Source organism: Dunckerocampus dactyliophorus, chromosome 8 (assembly GCF_027744805.1).
Source record: "Dunckerocampus dactyliophorus isolate RoL2022-P2 chromosome 8, RoL_Ddac_1.1, whole genome shotgun sequence".
Taxonomy (NCBI): Eukaryota; Metazoa; Chordata; class Actinopteri; order Syngnathiformes; family Syngnathidae; genus Dunckerocampus; species Dunckerocampus dactyliophorus.
The window spans coordinates 20,327,957-20,347,507 of NC_072826.1; the positions used below are offsets into that span (position 1 = coordinate 20,327,957).

Here is a 19,551-nt window from a genome sequence, read left to right on the forward strand (position 1 = left end):
GACTCTTTCGTCTCGGAGACATCAGGGCACCTCCTTTAGTGGTGAAACATTTGTGGACTAAGGACAAGCACATAAGAGCACTGCTGACTGAGCAGTGGGAGAAATTCACATACTTACCTATAATGTCTCCCTGTCATGACTTTTCAACTTTGCTTAAATATGTTCGATATTGTTTGTAATTATGTTCTAAGTTTTTTTGAAAGCAAACGTTAAATTAGCAAAAACTTAATTTTTATACGTGCCGGCCTCCATTTTGGGCCTCTAAGACAAGGGGAGTTTCCCAAGTAACGTCGGCAAAGGCGAAGTTCTCATCTTAGGCAGAGTTAAACATGAGAGAATGGACGAGATAGAAGATGTTTACACTGATTATACCAAAGATTTATACCAAAATGTATTTATGCCCTACTTTAAAGGTGTTTCTTCATAGCAGTCTTCAGTGAAATGAACACAAGGCGGTGGTCCCTATCACATACAGTGAAATTAGCACTTGCTTCGTGCTCCTGACGAGCCATAGCTCCACACGGGGATGCTCACAGCATGTGTCCGCTTACAACAATTAACTTTCCTCAGCCACGGCAGGTGGCTATCGTACTTGCTTTGTTCATTGTAGTCTAAACCTTTGCGTTTTGGAAAAGAAAACAAACTTACAGTATCACTCGGACACTGTGAACAGCCAGCGGCAACACAATGTTTTGGCATGACTACTATTTTGATGAAAAATATACCAAACTAAGTTGACGAGCTAACTTGAGTGTTTGTTTACTCTGCTAAGATGAAAGCCGTCCATACGCCAATGTCACTTCCGGAAACGCCCCCCTTCGGACACGACTATCAGAAAAAAATTCCCGCCACGTACTTTAAATGTAATTTTTACTAATTTATCGTTCGCTTTCAAAAAAAACAACATTGAACATAATTACAAACAATATCCATAGGTATGAATGTGAGCGTGAATGGTTGTTTGTCTATATGTGCCCTGCGACTGGCTGGCGACCAGTCCAGGGTGTACCCCGCCTGTGGCCCCAAGTCAGCTGGGATAGGCTCCAGCATACCCCCGCGACCCTAATGAGGAGAAGCGGTATAGAAAATGGATGGATGGAAAAAACATTTAAGTAAAGTTGAAAAATCATGTCAGTGACCCTTTAAACCTGGATAAAAAGTTATACAACTTGCGTAGATAAAACATTCACTACCTTTCTTCTGGAAGGCCTCAAGCTTTTCACTGCTGAGCTCCTTGATTGACACGGTGACAGCTTTGAAAGCCCCCTTCAGTCTCTTGCCCAGCACCATGTGGTCGGGCTCGGCTCTCAGATGGATGCCGTACTTGTCTTTGTCCGTCGATATTGTCAGCTGCCGTACGTTGAGCTCCTAGAGGAGGGGAAAAAGAGAGATTCGGGACTTGAATAATGGAGTACTTAATTGGCGGCAGAGAGTTTTAATAGAAACGTCAATATGCACTAAGGCCAGCATGTTTTCTGCTTTCACAGTATACAGTCACAAGTGAGGAGCAGACAGCAGGAGACAGGCCAGTACACCAACAGCGGTGGAGGTGGCAGTAAGGGGGCCATTTGTGGAACACGTGGAGTACTAGTTGAGGATGAGTTGAGTTGAGGATGGCGTGAGATCCCAACATTCACAGTCCAGCACTGTGCTGCTCCGTTGGCCTTTGCCAGACTTTTGCCACTTTTGATGCCTCTGCTTCATTGATCTTAAAATTGGCATTAAACTCCTGTGTTGTTTGCTAACTTGCCAACAAGCTTTGAAACACCTTTTACCAGCAGGTCTGGGTGTCACGGCTACATCTCTCCATGTCACTGCTGTGTGTGAGTGACATGAAGAAAAGCAAATGTTTGTTTATTGGTGATTTACAGTGGATCCCCGCACATTCGGAATACCGTATTTTTGTAAAAAATAATAATGATTACTTTAACATTTAATTACAATTACATTTTTATTTTTTCTGCAGAAATCACATCTCATTCACCATAAGTCAGTATTAATAATTGTATTGCGCCACAATACAAGTAAACATGTACAGCATACATGTACACCACTGCTAGAAAGACCACAATTTGTACATGTTTATGTGTTTATGCTTCACTTTTGTGTTTTTGTCATGCAATGAGATTTTGCACTTTGTTCAGCAATCCTTGAAGGCACCATGCTACACCGTGATTTCGTTTCCATCGATCATCATACATTACCATTCACTAGGGTTTAAACCTGACTGTATCGTGAGTGAACAATGGCAACTGAAGAGAGAAGTGTTGATCCAAAATCAGAGGTAAATGTCGACATTAAGCGATCAGGAGGGTTAGGAAGTGGGGGAGCAAGCCGCGTCTGAAAAATATTTTTATGGGCGCATAAATTACTTGTGTTTTTTCGGCATTCGCTGGTGGTCCCGCAAAGTACCCCATGTTAATTCTATCTACTGTATATCAAGTCTGACTGAAATAACGTCACACTATTTAGGTTACCCTGCTTACCCATCTCACAGTAGAAATGCAAGCCAGATCAGGGTGTCAGAAATGTGGCTAGAAGCAAATTGTACCATGATTATTTTTGCCTGCAAAATATCAGCATGAAAGAATTTAACAACAAATAAAGGCATACAGAAATTTGTGAAGAAAGCTGAAGCACAATTCAGACTGGACTTCATGGAAAACAGCATTCTAAACAGACTAAAAAGACAACTTCCAACACAGCAATTTCTAACTTTCGTGCTCCGAAATTCAGTCTAAAGCCTCATTTACAGTTGCACGCATTTTGTCACAGTGGTACACAATTTTGCGTGCCACTGGCATGCCAATGAGTAAACTGGTCGTAAACAGGTGTGAAGTATGTGTAAAACTGTGCGGGCCTGCGCGCAAGTGTGCTAAGGAAAGTTGTAAATGTTTATAATTTCTGGCATGCATAATTTCCGTGAACTAGTCGCAACAATACGGTTGGTGTCAAAGCGTGTCTCATTCACATGAATGGGTTAACTTTTCCACCACCTCTTGGAGCAAGTCGGCGGGAATTCTCAAGTCATTTCTGTCGCAGAATTTCTGCACCACATGGACTCATGCAGATGACTTGCTGATAAGCCAGCGTGAAGTTAAGACTAGCTCAACTTTGAGTGGTCTTGTTATATTATGTATATATAATATGATATTATATATTGATTCACTTTCATTCAGATGCCAGTGGAGATGCCAAAAGAGCCAAAATGCACCACTGCATTATCTGCTGCTTATTCTCAGTACACACCCCAGTGTTTCCCTCCCCCAAGAAGGAGCAATCGCATTAATTAAATATCCACTATAAAACCTTTTGAAATGTTACTGTGGAGGAGCAACAGCCGGCTATGCTGCATCCGTGCATGTGTGTTTCTATGCACACGTGCAGAATGTGTTCAATACTCTGCCGCTACATCAGGGTGTATGTTTTCCCCTGGCAGAAACAAGGCCGTGAGAGGAAAGAACAGAGCAGCAAAACATTCTTACTGTAGTGTGAGATACATGTTCATTGTTTAGTATGACAGTTTAGATGGAGGCAGTGAAGGAGCTTTGCACTAAAAACAGAAGACGCTTTGTAATAGTTAGCTGTCCCTGGCAGAGCAAGAACAAAAAAATCGAATTATTATTTTGACTTACATAGGCATGGGCCGATTTACCGGTTTCAAGGTATACCATGTTATGAAAACGTCACAAAAACCAGTAAATTTGTCTCCCATACCGTTCCTGCGGCATGAGAGAAAACGGAGCTCCAGAGCGGCCACTATGAGAAAATCTATTTTCTCACGTCCTGAGTTATGCCTCACTGTCACAACTGGGTTGCGATGTGTTGAAACCACAGGCGTGTGCTGTCAGGCATAGATAGCACCAGCGTTAGCTGCCTTGTTAGCATTGAGTGGCGCCGGTACGGCCGCGCTGTTGTCGCCATTGTCAGTCGACATATTTCTCACGATGAGGGTCACCAGACGTGAACATGTAATTCAGAATGATATAGGAGTCAAGGATAAGTGGTATAAACTGTTTACTCTCCACTGAACAAGCAACAACCACTTAACGTCTCAGTTGCTAACAATCACATGATTCGCAAACAGAAGAGTGTGGAAAAGTGCGCCCTGCACAGTCACCACTATGAAATGATAACGATGATTTATATTTATTGTGTTGTGTCTTAGTTGCAGGATTAGCCACAGTAGACTGCATAGAGAACGACATTTTATTTACTTAGAATAAAATTACTTTTATTTAAATACAGTCAAACCTGTCTTAGCAGCCACCTTTATAGAACGGCCACCTGCCTATAGCGGCCGCTGAAAAATCCCCTGCATAAAATTTGCGTGTTATAGAACCTGTGTATAGCGGTCACCTGTCTAACGCGGCCAGCGGCCACCCATTTTGTATCCCTTGGTCAATATCTGACCGCATATAGCGGCCAAAATACCGACTCAACCAGAAGCTTCATGCACGAAAAAGTTTCGTTTTTTAAGCAACGAAGCCGTCGTGTGTAGACTTTGATTACTGAGTCCTAGTTCGACATAAAAAAGCAGTCTTCTTACTTTGCAATGCCGCCCTGAAAAGATTCAGTGACGGCCAAAACGGTAATCTTCCCACTTTGCAATGCCGCCGTGAATAGATTCTAAAATAGCCAAAACACCTGAATAAAACATCTAAAACATCACTTAATTGCCAACTAATTAGAGATTAGAAGCCCATTCAATAAGAAAGGCGCGATGGTATTGTTCGTTTACAACAATCTTCGCACCTCCTCCGCACTCAATTGTACACGCACACACCCATTCATGACTGCTTCATGTGTATCCTGGACATATATCCTCGGGCTCGTTCACTAAAATTTTTATTTCTTGCTTTTAAAATCGTGTTTTAAAAAAAATCAAAGTGGGAAATTTGTGACGTTCTGCAGGACAGGAGCGAGCGTCCCCTGCCCTGCGCTCTTATTTGGCGGGGAGGAAAAGGCAGCTGCTTCATGCCTGGTGGCCGCGCAGCTGCGGTCAATTAACATTTGTGGCGGATAAAAGGCGCTGGTTCATTGTTGTTATTAATATTACTAGTTTCCTCACCGGAGCTGTTACCTAGATTTACCTACCTGTTTATGTGTCAACAGAGCGTTTTCCCCTATGTCTCTTGGTTTTGCTCCAGTCTTTTTGTGAATACATGTTAATATGTGTGCGCACAAATTCAGAATGGCCGCCAACCTGTCTATAGCGGCCACCTGTCTATAGCGGCCACTTTTGCCGTTTCCCTTCAGTGACCGCTATAGACAGGTTTGACTGTACATACACGTATGTTCCACTTTCATCATGTTCTATTATGTGGTTTAAAAATGACTTTTTTGTCTTTTCTTTTCAATAAAGACATTTCATAATTACACATTTTAGAGCTGTAATTATAATAGCGTGAAACCGTGATATTTTTGTCCAAGGTTATCATACCATCAAAATCTCATACTGGCCCATGCCTAGTCTTATCCATACATGTTTTAAAATATTAATAAAAATAAAATAAATAACTTTTTTTTTTCCAAAACAGGTCTTGGAAAAAGAGGGGTTGTCTTATATTCGGGTCAATGGGCTATTTTCTTTTTTTTTGCTTTATTTTACTTACTTCCAGGATATATTTCTGCAGAGACTGGATGTCTTTCAGAGCTTCTTGATCCTGGTGAATGACGACCACCTCCTTCAGCGGGTACTGAGGCACATGTCAATCATTGCAATCAATCAGCAGCATAGTTCATGTTTATAAAAGTGATGTGTTCATACTGTAGTTGTCATACATACTGGATGGTAAAGTGTTACAGCTGTACTGGTCTGTAAGTGGATGATTTACCTTCACCGGCAGGGTTTTCCTGTCACGGATGACTCGGCCCAGTTCAATCACGGACTGCATCTGGGAGACGGCATTCTCAATGCGCTTGTCAATCAAATTCTCCCTGAAAAATGGAAACAGAAAGTACATCTTTAGTGTATGCACAACTTCAACAACAAGACTTCACAGCATCATCAATCACCATTTTTTTTTTACATGTATCATTTCATGCCGTATTTGAGCAGAGTGACTGCTGCTCCTGATTAAGAGTGATGTAGAAACGTACACGGGTCCTCTGAGGATAATGAAGACCAAAGCATGACAAGATGAGCGCCACACATCTAAATAAAGAAAGAGCTTTGAAGCGAGGGTGGGTGTATTTCAAATGGTTTCATTTGACTGCTGGGGGGGGACCGGCATCTAAGAAAGCAGCACTGCTAAGTGAGTGACAGGAGAAATAATTTGAGGCATTATTTCCAAGCTATCTTACCAGGAGAAATAATATGAGGCATTATTTCCAAGCTATTTTACCAAAAACAAATTAAGCCATTGCTTGAACATTCACATGCGACTTGAGACATAAGGAAACGGGTGATAAAGGATTGTGGACATTGTTTTCTCCATTTCTGCTTATTTTTATTTTGATACTATGAGAGTTTATACTTAACAGAGATGCTGCAGTAATGTTGTTGTTTGTATTTCGTTTGAATTTGAATAATTCCTGTTCCGATTTTGGTTCCTAACGATTCTCCATTCCGATGCTATGACATGTTTACTTTTGAAAAGTAGTATACTTGGTTTGCTGCCTCAATGTTGATAAAAGCTATTTTTTATGACACCCTTAATTTGTTAACACAAGTAAAAATGATACAGCCCAAAGCGCTCTTATACTGAAGGCCGGAGGTTTGTTGTGTGGGTTGGAGAAGGTCACTTGACAGTTGCTAATAGAGACTTACCTAGCCATAGCTGTGGCTCCCGTCCTTTATCTACACCTAACTACAACAATAACAGCGCGGCATGAGACAGACGTCATTTATTGTTTGACTTCCCTGATTCTGATTGCTTAGAAGTAGTCTGACGTCGGACATCAAAGATGAGATACTGTTGTTTCTCCACCATGAATGTGTATACATCAATCATGTTGATCGTGCGCCCTCCTTTGGATATCTTTGTGTTGCAAATGTTGCACTGAGCCGACCAGTCTTCTTTATGAAGTCAAACCAAACGTTTTAGCCACCTCTTCGCTGGTGTTCGCCAGTTTCTTCTTCGTTAGTGTTCACGGCTATTTTTTCCAGCCAGCTAAGTGGGCATCGAAATTAGGCATCGAAATAAAAACATTTCAATGATCCCGGGAGAATTGTTATGTTAATTGAGACTCGACGCCCAACCCTAGTCTAGACTATAATAAAGCTTTCATATATGTACATGTATGAAAAAAAAATAATTCAAGGGGTGCATTTTGTTAGATACTGTTGTAGACTCCAAATTAATACTGCACATCTTTTATTTTAAAGCTTACTTTGCACTGAACAGGAAGCTGCTCTGCTGCTGTTGTCATGTCATGCTGCTTAGCGATAATGAGGAAGTTGACAATACTACAATACAGGCGCTGCATGACAATGGCCACCGTGCTGCACCTCTTTTTCAGGGTGTTGGCAATCTTCTTCTGTAACGTGCCATGGGCCGCACTTTGGACATCCCTGTTATAAGTTTTATATCCTGGGTCATCTTAAATTCGATGCAGTGGGGTAATTCCACCCAAGTGAATTGGAGGGATTCTTCCCGCACCTGACTTGGGGCAGCATGAGATAATGGATGCTGCCGGTGTCCTTCTCCTCCAGGGAGGTGGGGTCGATGAGGTTTCGCAGATTTTGGTACATCATCTCTGTAATGAAGGGTGTGAAGGGAGCCTGGGGTGAAGCAGCAGAGGAGACGGGGAAGAAAGAAAATTATTTGATGCTCTGCAACTGTAGCTAATTTACATTTCCTGACGCAGAGGTCCAAAAGTCAGTGAGAGCTTAAAAAAAATTAAATAAATAAATACAAAAAATATAAAAGAGCAGATCCAACACATTTTTCGAGAGATTTTAAGAGTGAAAAGTTCAAACAGAGTTGTGCCAGAAGAAGTGCATCTTGCACGTCAAGCACGCTAATTAATTCATAAAGCTCACAAGTGATCTTTATTGATCTAGGTTATGTTCACTGGCTTTCAGCATGCCCCTCGCTTTTGCATGCAAACACAGCACACCAACCTTTTCCACACATGCATGATGACTTTGTCACATAAATACACCCCCCCCCCCCCCCCCCCCCCCACACACACACACACAGACAAGCTCGTTATGACTCACCATCAGCCTGCACATGGAGAACAGAACACTGAAGAGGGTTTCCAGCGCCCACAGACAGTCCTCGGTGCCACTCTCACCCTACAAAGTTCATACACATGTCAATATAACACGTCCCCATGGAGAAGTGGAAAAGAGAGAAGAGAACAATGCAAAGAATGGCATAAATGCTCAATACAGCTCAACCGAATGTTGCCAAGAATGGCCGCTATAAAAAATATTCACTGCTATTGAGACTGCATTACAAATTAAAGTCTAAAGAAGCGCTGGGCATTAAATACTGATTAATTGATTGTTAAGAATTCTGTGGATCAGGGTTCCTTAACCACCACAAAACCTTCAGGAGCAATGATAAAAAGACACTATTAAAATAAAACTATTTAGTAAAGAACTACACCAAACCTTGCTCCTAAATGCTGATGCTGTGTGTGAATGCATAAAGGTAAGGTTTGATGATGCTGTTGTGTCTGTTTTGAGTGCTAATGTGCATATTTGTTCATTGCACTACCTCAAGTTAATTAATGCTAGCACACTTTTGTCACCCACACACCAACAATGATGTAATGTTACAATCTCCTGGAAAAACAAACTTCAGGCTCGTACCGATGGTGGCTCTGTATTTGTTTTTGCTTTTAATTTGATGTTGTGCCTATCTGTGAGACTGTGCATTTTAGACATCACTTCCTGACGCCTTAAAAGTCAGGGCAGACAACACGTTGACAACTCAGGCTTTTAGCTTGATGGCGAGTGCTCTTGACTCTCACATGGTATACCCTGGTTCGATTCCTGGGCGTTTGCGGGAATGAAGCAGACAGGTAACATAATAAATAAATAGCATTACATCACTATAATGTTTGCTGTTGGAAAACTACAACAAGAGTGGACATTTTGTGTGTGGGCAGCTAAAACTGAGCCTTTTGGTTTGGGTTATAAGAAACTTGAGACATGAACTCATGTTTTTAAACCTTATTGTTACAACAGAACAGAAGGGGGGGGCCTCATGATGTTCCTGGGCTCCATGTAAGGCACACTGATTTTAAAGATAATGTACATGTAATTGTACATTTAATATATCACTATATTATTGAACCTATGCGTTAGAATTAGCGCGCAATGAAATCCACTTTAGTTTTTCCCAAAATTCTGTTTTTTTCGTTTACATTTTTTTTAAAAACAATTTTCTTTTGTTAACCTTTTACACTTATTTTACCAGCTTTGAAGGTGTACGTTTGTGTGAGGAAAAAATAAAACTTAAGTAACTAACTTTTCTAATGGGATGTCAGCCTCCGCACACATGAAATCCTCAATACACTGCAATGTCCGTGCTTGTGGTTAAGGACGACGTATGCAATTCCAATTGTGTTATTAATGCAAGATATTTTCTATGACACCCTTATTTTGTTTACACAATTAGATCATATGTGGCAAACAGTGCTCTTATTTTGAAGGCCGAAAGTGTGTTGTGTATAGAGAATGTCTGCTGACAGTTAAGACAATCTTGGAGCAAGAATAAACATGCCTCTCCATCCTTATTTCACTCAGAACTTGACGTCACTGGGGATCATAAAACGGTCGTTTGCATTAACAAGCGGTACAACAACTTTTGCCAGTGTTTCAGGTCACCCTTTCGACATGTTTAGCTTGGGAGGGGGCAGGTAACTGTTTATGATGAGATTCCACCACAATTGAGCGGTCCGCCGGGGAAACACTTCCCCTCACCAACTTTTCTTCTCCTCACATGACTGCATTGCATTCGTATTATGTCAATGTCAATGTTTTTAACAATACGTTTCGTTTTTATTGACCAATTCCACTATTCCGTCCACGATTCCGTTAACGCGCAAATCATAGGGCCCTATATAATGTGCAACCAAGTCAGTGGTGGCATGTGCATATAAGCTGAGTTACGATGCCATCTATTGTATGGAGTTGTAATGACAAGCTACACAAACAGTCCTATTACAATGTATTAATGTGAGCAAGAGAGCCAACAGGTACCGGCAAATCGTTTGGTTTTTTTTCCTCAAGGTTTTTCCAAATCTATTTGTGGCGGTCCAAATTTATTTGTTAGGGGAAAACGTGCACATCGACTCACCTTGAGACGGCGCCTGTTGGTGCGGACGTACCAGTTGGTGAGCATGTCCACAAACTTGACCAGACGAGGCACCACAGTGTAGAGGCGGTAGGCTGCGGCAAAGTGACAGCAATCCGTGTCAGTGACAATGTAATCAATGAGAAAGAACTTGCCGGTGTGTCTTCTTACCATCCATTTCTGCCTTGAAGAACTGGATGAGGGACTGCGTGAAGGACTGGATCCATTTGTCCATGATGTTGTCACTCTGCTTGGCAGTGTTCTCATTGTACAGGAATTGAATATCCTCCTCCTAACGCCACAACATGCAAGCATTAGCACACTCAAGAAAGTTGTCACTCAATGTCCACAACATTAGGTATGCTTATAGGCATAGGCCAATGTAACAGCGCTTGTCTTTGATAGACCAAGTGTACCTAAAGTTGGGGACTTTAAGTATTTTCCACTCATTAAAAAGGAACACTCCTGAGTCTGCAGGTCATGCAAGTAGCAAAGACTGCACTTTGTATCTTTAGGTTAAGTCTTGTGCCTAGAACTGGTCATGGGCCAACAACTAATTGGATCTTCAATGTGAAGATCATGCAGCTTACTAATGCAATATTTCCCCAGAGAATATCTTTATTTGTTTCCTTTTTAATACAGTATTAAAGCTGCACCCAAATGCATAGTTCCCAGCTATACACCACCACAGGGACTAATTACTTTGCCTTTTTACAGCATTTTTTACCGCTATTAATCAAACGTAATTAGTGTTCAGGATTGATGAGCAATGGATTTGTTAGTATGAAATTGCTACGCTATAAAACATGTCTCTGTTTTTTTAGAAGCAGGGGCTGAGAGAAGAAGGCGTGACATTCTGTGCTCTACAGACAATGCACCTACCTTCTGTAACCTTTGCACATTCTGCACCAGGAAGCGGTAGGCATTATACCACGGTAGGAAGACATCCTTTAGCACATCCCGAACGCCGTCCTCTTTGAAACGCAAGTTCTCTGCTCTTACCACTGGGGAGTTGATGAGGTACAGTCTGCAGAGAGACACAGTAAAAAAAAAACAACAACAAAAAAAAGAATAGGGTTTCAAGTATTGTGTTTGTTTATATTGGCTTGTCCAAGACTGCCATGTGTGGTTTCCTGCTCTCTTCTAAATAAAGGCCGGTGGTTTTATTACCTCTTCAATCAATGCGTCGGTTTTAAGCAACTGTGCCAAAATGCACAAGGGTTTTTGCTCGTTATAGACTCCTTTTTTAACACCATAAACTTGGATATGCCAGCATCGCATGGCGTTCAGCCCAAACATGTTATGACGGCTGAAAATAGTCATTTCGGAACAGTACCATTTTCCTCAATTTGCCTGTGTGTACTCCTACCCCTTCATATCAAGTTAAGAAATTTTGTCAATTATGTGGAATTGGGAGAGTGAGTGGCTGCAATTATTTGTCTGCTACCGAAACGGGCCGGCATAAACATGAGAAGTTATGTTTTGCTTTCTGCTGCTGAATTGAATGGCCAGTTTTATTGCCCCTCCAATCAACACGTTGGTTTTGAGCAGTACTGCCAACATGCACAAGGGTTTCACTCATTATAGACTTGGAGCAGCTACAATCTTGTGGCATTTTGCCCAAAGTGGTGATGGCTGCTGAAAACAGGGGACCATTTTTGAATGACACAATTTCCCTCATGTTCTCTGCACTCCGACTACTACTTATCAATGACATTTCAGACGCATTGTCAATCATGTGGTATTGGAAGAGAATGGCTGCAATTATTTTGGCTGCTCCCTAAACGGGATACCATCACGATGAAAAGTCACAGAGAAGAGTGTTCCAAATAATAGAAATAAGTGTCTTCTGCTGCAGAATGGACTGCCCTCGGGTCTCACATAATGGGAGTTTTTTTTGACGATTGGACTGTGTGATGTGAAAAAGCTTAGTTCAACTGCCTTGAATGTCACTCCTTCCTACCTCACTATTTCTCATACAAGGTATGTTCATTTATCTGTGGCGGCCCGCTACTAATACATTTGGATCGCCATGGGTAAATTTGGCACTACTTTTTTTTTTTTTTTTTTAAAGATCACTCACACATGAATACATAATGGGAGTGCCTGTGTAGCTTATCATTACAACTCCATACAGTAGATAGCATTGTAACTCTGCTTCTTAACACACCTCACACACACACACATACTAATAGCAGACTTATAACACATTTGTTCATCACGATAGTGAGATATCCCCCTAAATCAATAACATAATGTTCTGTTGTTAAATAAGGTACAAAAACATGTGCGCTATCAGCTGTCCATTGCTGTGTGTGTAATGAAGAAGCATCCGCCACGACGTTGCAGCCATCTTGTTTACGTATGTGTTCCACAGCAGATGAAGATGCGAGGGTTGCAGACATTTTTATCACATACACAACAATGGACAGCAGATAGCGTGCATTAATACAACGTCAGAGAAAGTAAAACTGAGTGATTTATGAGGTCAGATTTTTCAAGGAGGCATTTTTGTCATGCAAATGTATTACTCTTTCGAACTCATTGTTTTGAGAAGCCAAACTCTCTACTTAAGAAACCCAAATAACTAACAGAAACTATGTTTCTCATCACAGAAATCCAACCAGAACTGGACTCACGGGACCAAGTGGGGGGTAAATCACTTTTGATGGGGGTGGCATACAACTTCATGTTAAAAAATGCAAATTATCCCTTTAAAGTCAGAACAAAATGTTGCAGCTGAGTGGAAAACCTGTTATGCAAAAGTTCCCTGAGGAAAGTTAATATGACCAAACTCATCGCGCAATTCAAGCAGCATCACACAGTAAACTCCCACGAGACGACAAGAAGTCATTACCGATAACAGAAAAGAAGAGCAGCCCCTGTTGGTGGTAAGTCAAGTCGGGTTTAAATGCTTAATTCAGCACCTCGAATCTCGCTTTAGTATACCTATATTAGTATACATTGTGGATAAAACTATACCCCAGATGCTTAAAGAACCTACTGTTGCTGATTATTGTTGTCTGTTTGGGTAATACCACTTGATCAAGCCTTGTCATCCCACATTACAAAATAAGTAATAAAAGTACGAATCATTCACGCTGATACGGCTGATATTCAAGGCTGCAATATCGGTATCGGCTTGGAAGTGAAACAGTTATATCGGGACACCACTTGAAAACCCTGAAGGACATTATTTAGTTGTTTGTATTGCGCTGTCAAACATCCTCCTTTGTTATCGATAAGACTTGAAGCTAAATGTCGCCCTTCATTATTTACTGTGCACATGCCTGCAGGCCATATTATTCCCCTTTGCATTTAAAAGCAATGGTATGGTAACGCAATGATAGACGTGAAATGAGAAAATATCATTGAAATAATAACGTGAGCTTTGGAGGATTCTAGAGGCGAGGTGATGCAATTTTACGTAATAAGCAACTTTAATGGCAAGCAAGTGTCGCCATGATGCGGTCAAATCCATTTTGGCACTTGAAATGAGGACATGAGAAGATTTAGGGTAGCGTTTTTACAAGACGTCAGGTAGCGTTTTTACAAGACATCACAGTCTGTACAAGACTGCTTCAATTTGTGTCTGATTTAAGAATGTAACATGTTAAGAGAAAGAGACATACTTTATTCAAAATGTCTGCGGTGACGTTTCTCTTTGAAACTCACTCTTCAGTGTATATGAACATATGGTGCAATTGTGTGGTGCTTTATTCATTAGGCCATATGGCCACAGCGCTTCTACCGCTCAGGGCAAATGTAACAATGTGCACGTGAGGATGTATGAGCTGCTTGCATGCGTGTGTGAATACAGTGTGTAGGACTATGACAGTTTGGAGTAGTAGCTAGTGATTATTTTAAAACCATGCCAGAGAATGACATAAGGTAGATTCACTCTCTCTCACACACACACGCATGCACACACACACACACTGTTCTGCCACCGGCACGCAGGCTTTCATGCTTCAGAAACGCACAATCACACTTGCTCACAATCAAGCGCAGAGCTGACCTGAGGGCATCGGCGCCATAGTTCTGCACTATGAGGCCCGGGTCCGGGTAGTTCTTCTTACGCTTGCTCATCTTCTGTCCATCGCTGCGGGGGGGGAGGTAAAACAAAGGCATTAATGCACATACACACACGCGCACACACACACCCACACACACACACACACACACACACACACACACACGTGCATGCATAAGAATGCATCTTGGTAACCATGCACTTGGTATTCAAATTAGCCAAGCCCTTCCAGGTCAGCAGGCCTGTGAGGGCTGTGCTGCGTTTTAGGGCCCAGGGCTGGAAGAGGAGGAGGAGGAGGAGGAGGAGGGGAAGCTCCACTGTCAACTCTTAACGGCTAAAATGTACCAGTACACATACAGTACAACCACTATCTGAAGCAGCAGCAGATGAACAGGCAGGTGACGGACACAGGAATAACAATGTTTGTAAAAACCAGAAAGCATTTTTAGCAAGTCTGAAGACTGACCTCGCCAGCACCAAGCCATTAACGATGACATTCTTGAAGGGCGGTTTGCCAAATAGGGCTGTAGAGAGCACCAGCAGCGTGTAAAACCTACAGAGAAACATAAAACGGCAGCTTAAAGTCACAGCAGGAATAAAATGTACTCTGAAAAGAAATTAAAGTTGTCTTTTAATACACTATTGGCTTTTATTAAATCACTGTTGATGCACTACACTTCTGATGAGGATGCATATAACTTCATGTCAAAAAATCCGAAATATCATTTTAAGTTTGTCACTGCGCATTTTCATTGACGATATGCACACTGAGCGGAGCAACCCTAAAATGTGAGCGCTGCCCATTAAATCTGGCCTTGCGTGTACTCTTCCCTCAACTTAACTCTTTCAATCCCAGCAATTTTTCAAAAGACAGCCCCTTCAGTACCATACCAGCCATTTTGACTGATCTGTCAAGGCACACAGAATATTGTGTTCTGTTTATATAAACATGGAACCGACCAAAAGAAAGATTAGATACCCGTATTTCAACACAAAAAAAGTTAGTTTCTACCTTTTCTGTTCTTTAGTAATGAGCAGTAGAACATAGATAAGTTGCAAGAAAATATCAGTTCCTGACTAGAAAAAGGAGAAAACCAGCTTTTTGTGAAAAGCTACACTTCAAGCACTTCAAGCTTTCACTTTGACACAAACATTTTTTGCTTTGTGACAGCTTAAACATCGCAACAACTACAGGCACATAAACAACACAAAATAGTGGTTGTTTTACGTCAAAATAATTTATTTACAAATATAACACCATGAACTATTTCAAATTGTCACATTTGGAACTGAACCATGTGTGTGCACACGTGTGTGCAAATGTGTGCATGCATTAAAATTTCCTCACAATGCGTAACCTTCTGCATACGCTCCTCGACGCCCTCTCACTTCCTCCTTCCTGTCGTGTGTGATTTTTCCATTCACATGATATCTGCCGAGCTCTTATCAAAGACACGTCTGCCATCTTGTGGCCGTTTTTATGGTTTAAAATCACTCTGAAGTGAAATCCATTAGTAGAGACTTGTGTCATCACCTTTTTTTGCGTCTTGCACAAAAAAAAAATGTCAAAGACGTAGAAATACGTTGTTGGGATCGGGCGTTCAAGTTTATAAAAACTTCTTTGGTATTGAATGTGTTAAAGTGCTCATGACACCAAAACACGTGTTAATCTTGTTATTTTCGGCGTGAAAAATAATATTGAAAAGCATATTTTCTGTGTTAGATGTCTACTCAAATATTGAAATACAGTATTTACAATAATGAAAAAAATTGCTGTTGTTTGTTATTTATTTTATTATACAGGGTGTCCCAAAAAATGTATACACTTGCTACAACAGCCTGTCATGCTACATGTTAAATCCTTCCTTGGTGAGATCTTGCCAAACAGGTGGATTGGATGGAGGGTTTTCGTTGAATACCTTCCGTGTTCACCAGATCTCACACCACTAAACTTTTTTATGGGGATACCTAAAAGACAAAGTCTACGCTACGAGAGCTGCAACAGTCGACAAATTGAGAGCTGCCATTGAACGTGAATGCATGCAAATACCAAGGGAATTGTTGTGCAATTGTGTGCAATTCCATCGCTTTGCCTTGTCAGCAGTGTCTGAACCAAAACGGACGTCAGCTTGAGAACAGTTGGTGACAAAACAATAAAATTATGTTGCTAAATTATATTACACTTTGAGGTGTCCTTTGCCAAGACGAGGCACAGTCAGAGGAGTGAATACACGTGAGTCACTAAATAATTTCTTGTGTCCAACCTAGTAGAGTGCTCATTAAAAATCAAACGAAATTTGAACTTTGAGAGTGTGAGAAAACCTTCATGCCTGTGTGACAAAAGTGTATAAAGAGTATGGTGAGGGGTTTTACAGCCTTAAAACATATATCATTTGCGAATACTTCATGGACTTCACTTATTGAGGGCTATTTTGAGAACCTATCCCCCACGATAAAAGAGGGAACAACTGTATACGTTTTTTTTTGGGACACCCTGTATTATGCCCACTCGTGTTGAAGGCTTTTGCTTGAACACTCGACAAGACGGAGTAAGCTTGTTCACATTTCCTAAAGACACCATTCACCTTGTCAGATCGGCAAACTTCGTGGGACACGTTACTGCACCGCCGATGGAAACAAAAAGTAACACACCCACAAGACGTTCGACTGTGACATTTCTCCTGCTGATATTCTCCATAGTAACCAGTCTAGTGTTGGCGCCTAATGCAGTGCTAATTCCAAACTGACGCGCAAGCTAGGTGGCGAAGCTGTGGTAGCTATCACTGCCAGTAAAACATATCATATGGCTCACAACACAATATTAGTGAATGTTGTTATTGTTTCTGTGCTGTGTTGTTTTGTTGACCTGCCAAGGTGACAGTAAGTAAATCCACATTTTTGTGCCAGATAGTCATGGAAAAAATGATTAGACCACCCTTGTTTCTTCTGTTTCTTGTTGATTTTAATACCTGATACAACTAAATACAACATAAATAACTCATAAGAGTTAAATTTTTTGGTACAATGCTATAGCTCAGGGGTCTCAAACTTGCGGCCCGCGGGCCATTTGCAGCCCGCCAAGTCACATTTTGCGGCCCGCAACTTGACAGGAAAGACTACTGTAAATGCGTCCCGCAAGCTCTAAGTCAGGGTCTCAAAGTCGTGGCCCGTGGGCCATTTGCGGCCCGCCGAGTCACATTTTGCAGCCCGCGACTTGTCTTGAAAGATTACTATAATACGACAAGCGACAAGCCAATGTTACTCGTAGGATGCACACATAAGCCTACACTGAACTAAGAGTGAGTGAGTCACTTAAAAAATGTGGGGAAAAAATTCCACCCATTTTCTATACCGCTTGTCTTCATTAGGGTCACGGGTAAGCTGGAGCCTATCCCAGCAGAATGCAGCAAAATATAAACTGTGAAATTATTTATTTGATTCACCCTATTACTGTATCAAGATATTATTGTTATTGTGAGCCATGTATCGCGTGACGTATCGTGAGGTACCCCGAGATTCCCAGCCCTATTACCCAATACTTGTTGCGGCCCAGCCTCACTCAAACTCTCCCTCCAGCGGCCCCCAGGTAAATTGTGTTTGAGACCCCTGCTATAGCTATAACTGAAGTGATTTTGGTTATTATCAAGAAAGTTGGTAGATATCAGCTCTGATGAGCTATATTTTTTTATCATCATTATATTTGTCCAAACAAATGTACCTTTAGTTGTACCAGGCATTAAAAATTGATTAATACACTGAAGAAACAAAGGTGGTCTAATCAAGTTTTCCATGGCTGTATATACTGCCAATCTTAGAAAATGTGTTTTCAGGTCAAATTTCAATGCCAGCAAACATGCTAAACAGTTTTTCTCAATCACTGCTCACTGGTCTTGCAACTTCTAGTCTGCATATATTCTGTGGCAATCACTGCCAGCAAAACAACATTTATTATTATTTCTGTTTTTGTGTGTTACATCAGTCTCCCACTGGGGGCTGGTATAGACACATTCACATCGCCTTGACGATCATTACTGGCTGCCTGGTCTTCAGATTCGTAAGAAACTTTGCCCATGTTGCTCTGTTGCTCTTTAAGCTCAAATCTGCATGGTCTAATAATCAACGCTCGCAGAAACGCACCTTCATTTTTCTTCTCCTTCAAAAATCTCTTCAATTACCCAAGAACTGTCTGAAATGTCAGAAAATAACACTCTTTCCTCGCTCTGCTGTGCCTCCATGGCTGGAGTGACTGCTGAAAGGGTTCCAGGTGTGACGTCACAGCCAAGATGGCGGTGGTTCAGAAACTTGCTTTTTTGGGGGGGCAAAATCTTGTCAAAGGCTATGTTCACACTGCAGGTCAATCCCGATTTTTTTGCTCAGTGTGAACCGTACAATTCTGATTTTCTTGAATGTGACTCTGACCTCGTTCGTATGTAGATATAAATCCGATGTGTATCTCATGTTACTGCAGTCTGAATGGGCAGGTCACATATATCTGAAATATGTCATCGAAAGCCGTGGTTTATCGTGCAAGACTTGGATAAAGGTACTAACCAATGTAGGCACAAGTTCTTATTCTCATCCAAAAATTATTTTAAAAAAGGTGTTAGTGAAGCAGCTCTCGTCTCACCACTCCTGCCTCCGACATCCACCCACACGCTCCTTGGGACAGACGTCGCAGCAAGTTGTCTATGAACTGCCATAGCCCAAATTCTTGCCATCTTTCTTCTTAATCTTCTACACGGAATCATTTGGTCGAGAAAATATTGACTCCCATTGCACAAAGTATCGGATCGGTATCGCCCATACCATCCTGAATTTTACCCAGTATCGGATCGGAAATGAAATCAGTGGTATCGCACACCACGAGAGCACACACTGCAGCAATGTTTAGTTTTGTAAACACACAGAAATGCGTGTGACGTTGTATATTTGCGTATGCATGTCACTATACATGTCACGCTTTGCGTTGACATTAACAAGTCATATTTATTTTTTGGTAATGTGAACGACCACATTAAAAAAATCTGATTTAAACGAAAAATCCAAATTGGGCATCATACCCTGCAGTGTGAACGTACTCCCTATAACCACTTCATTTCACTCCTGTTTCATAGTTGTTTATTTATCTATGACAGCAGTTTTTAAATTTTGTTATTGTTTTTTGCTAACTTTTTTTTTTGTCAAGAAGTCCAGCGCCCCTGGATGGTGAAACATTATATTGCACTTTTAAGTTTGCGGTGTGCTAATCTATATCAGTTCAAA

At 41.3% G+C, this 19,551-nt stretch overlaps 1 protein-coding gene across 1 annotated transcript in view; it reads right to left on the reverse strand.

Moving 5' to 3' along the window:
* The window catches only part of iars1 (isoleucyl-tRNA synthetase 1), an 82,391-nt gene that overhangs the window by 19,829 nt on the left and 43,011 nt on the right, over positions 1-19,551 (reverse strand). Inside the window, exons 17-26 of the mRNA XM_054784635.1 lie at positions 14,756-14,842; positions 14,275-14,358; positions 11,139-11,283; positions 10,428-10,548; positions 10,260-10,351; positions 8,168-8,245; positions 7,605-7,726; positions 5,838-5,940; positions 5,616-5,699; positions 1,194-1,368 (exon numbers count right to left, since the gene is read on the reverse strand). Coding sequence (XP_054640610.1) covers positions 1,194-1,368; positions 5,616-5,699; positions 5,838-5,940; positions 7,605-7,726; positions 8,168-8,245; positions 10,260-10,351; positions 10,428-10,548; positions 11,139-11,283; positions 14,275-14,358; positions 14,756-14,842 — 1,091 coding nt within the window. The remainder of the gene's footprint in view (positions 1-1,193; positions 1,369-5,615; positions 5,700-5,837; positions 5,941-7,604; positions 7,727-8,167; positions 8,246-10,259; positions 10,352-10,427; positions 10,549-11,138; positions 11,284-14,274; positions 14,359-14,755; positions 14,843-19,551) is intronic.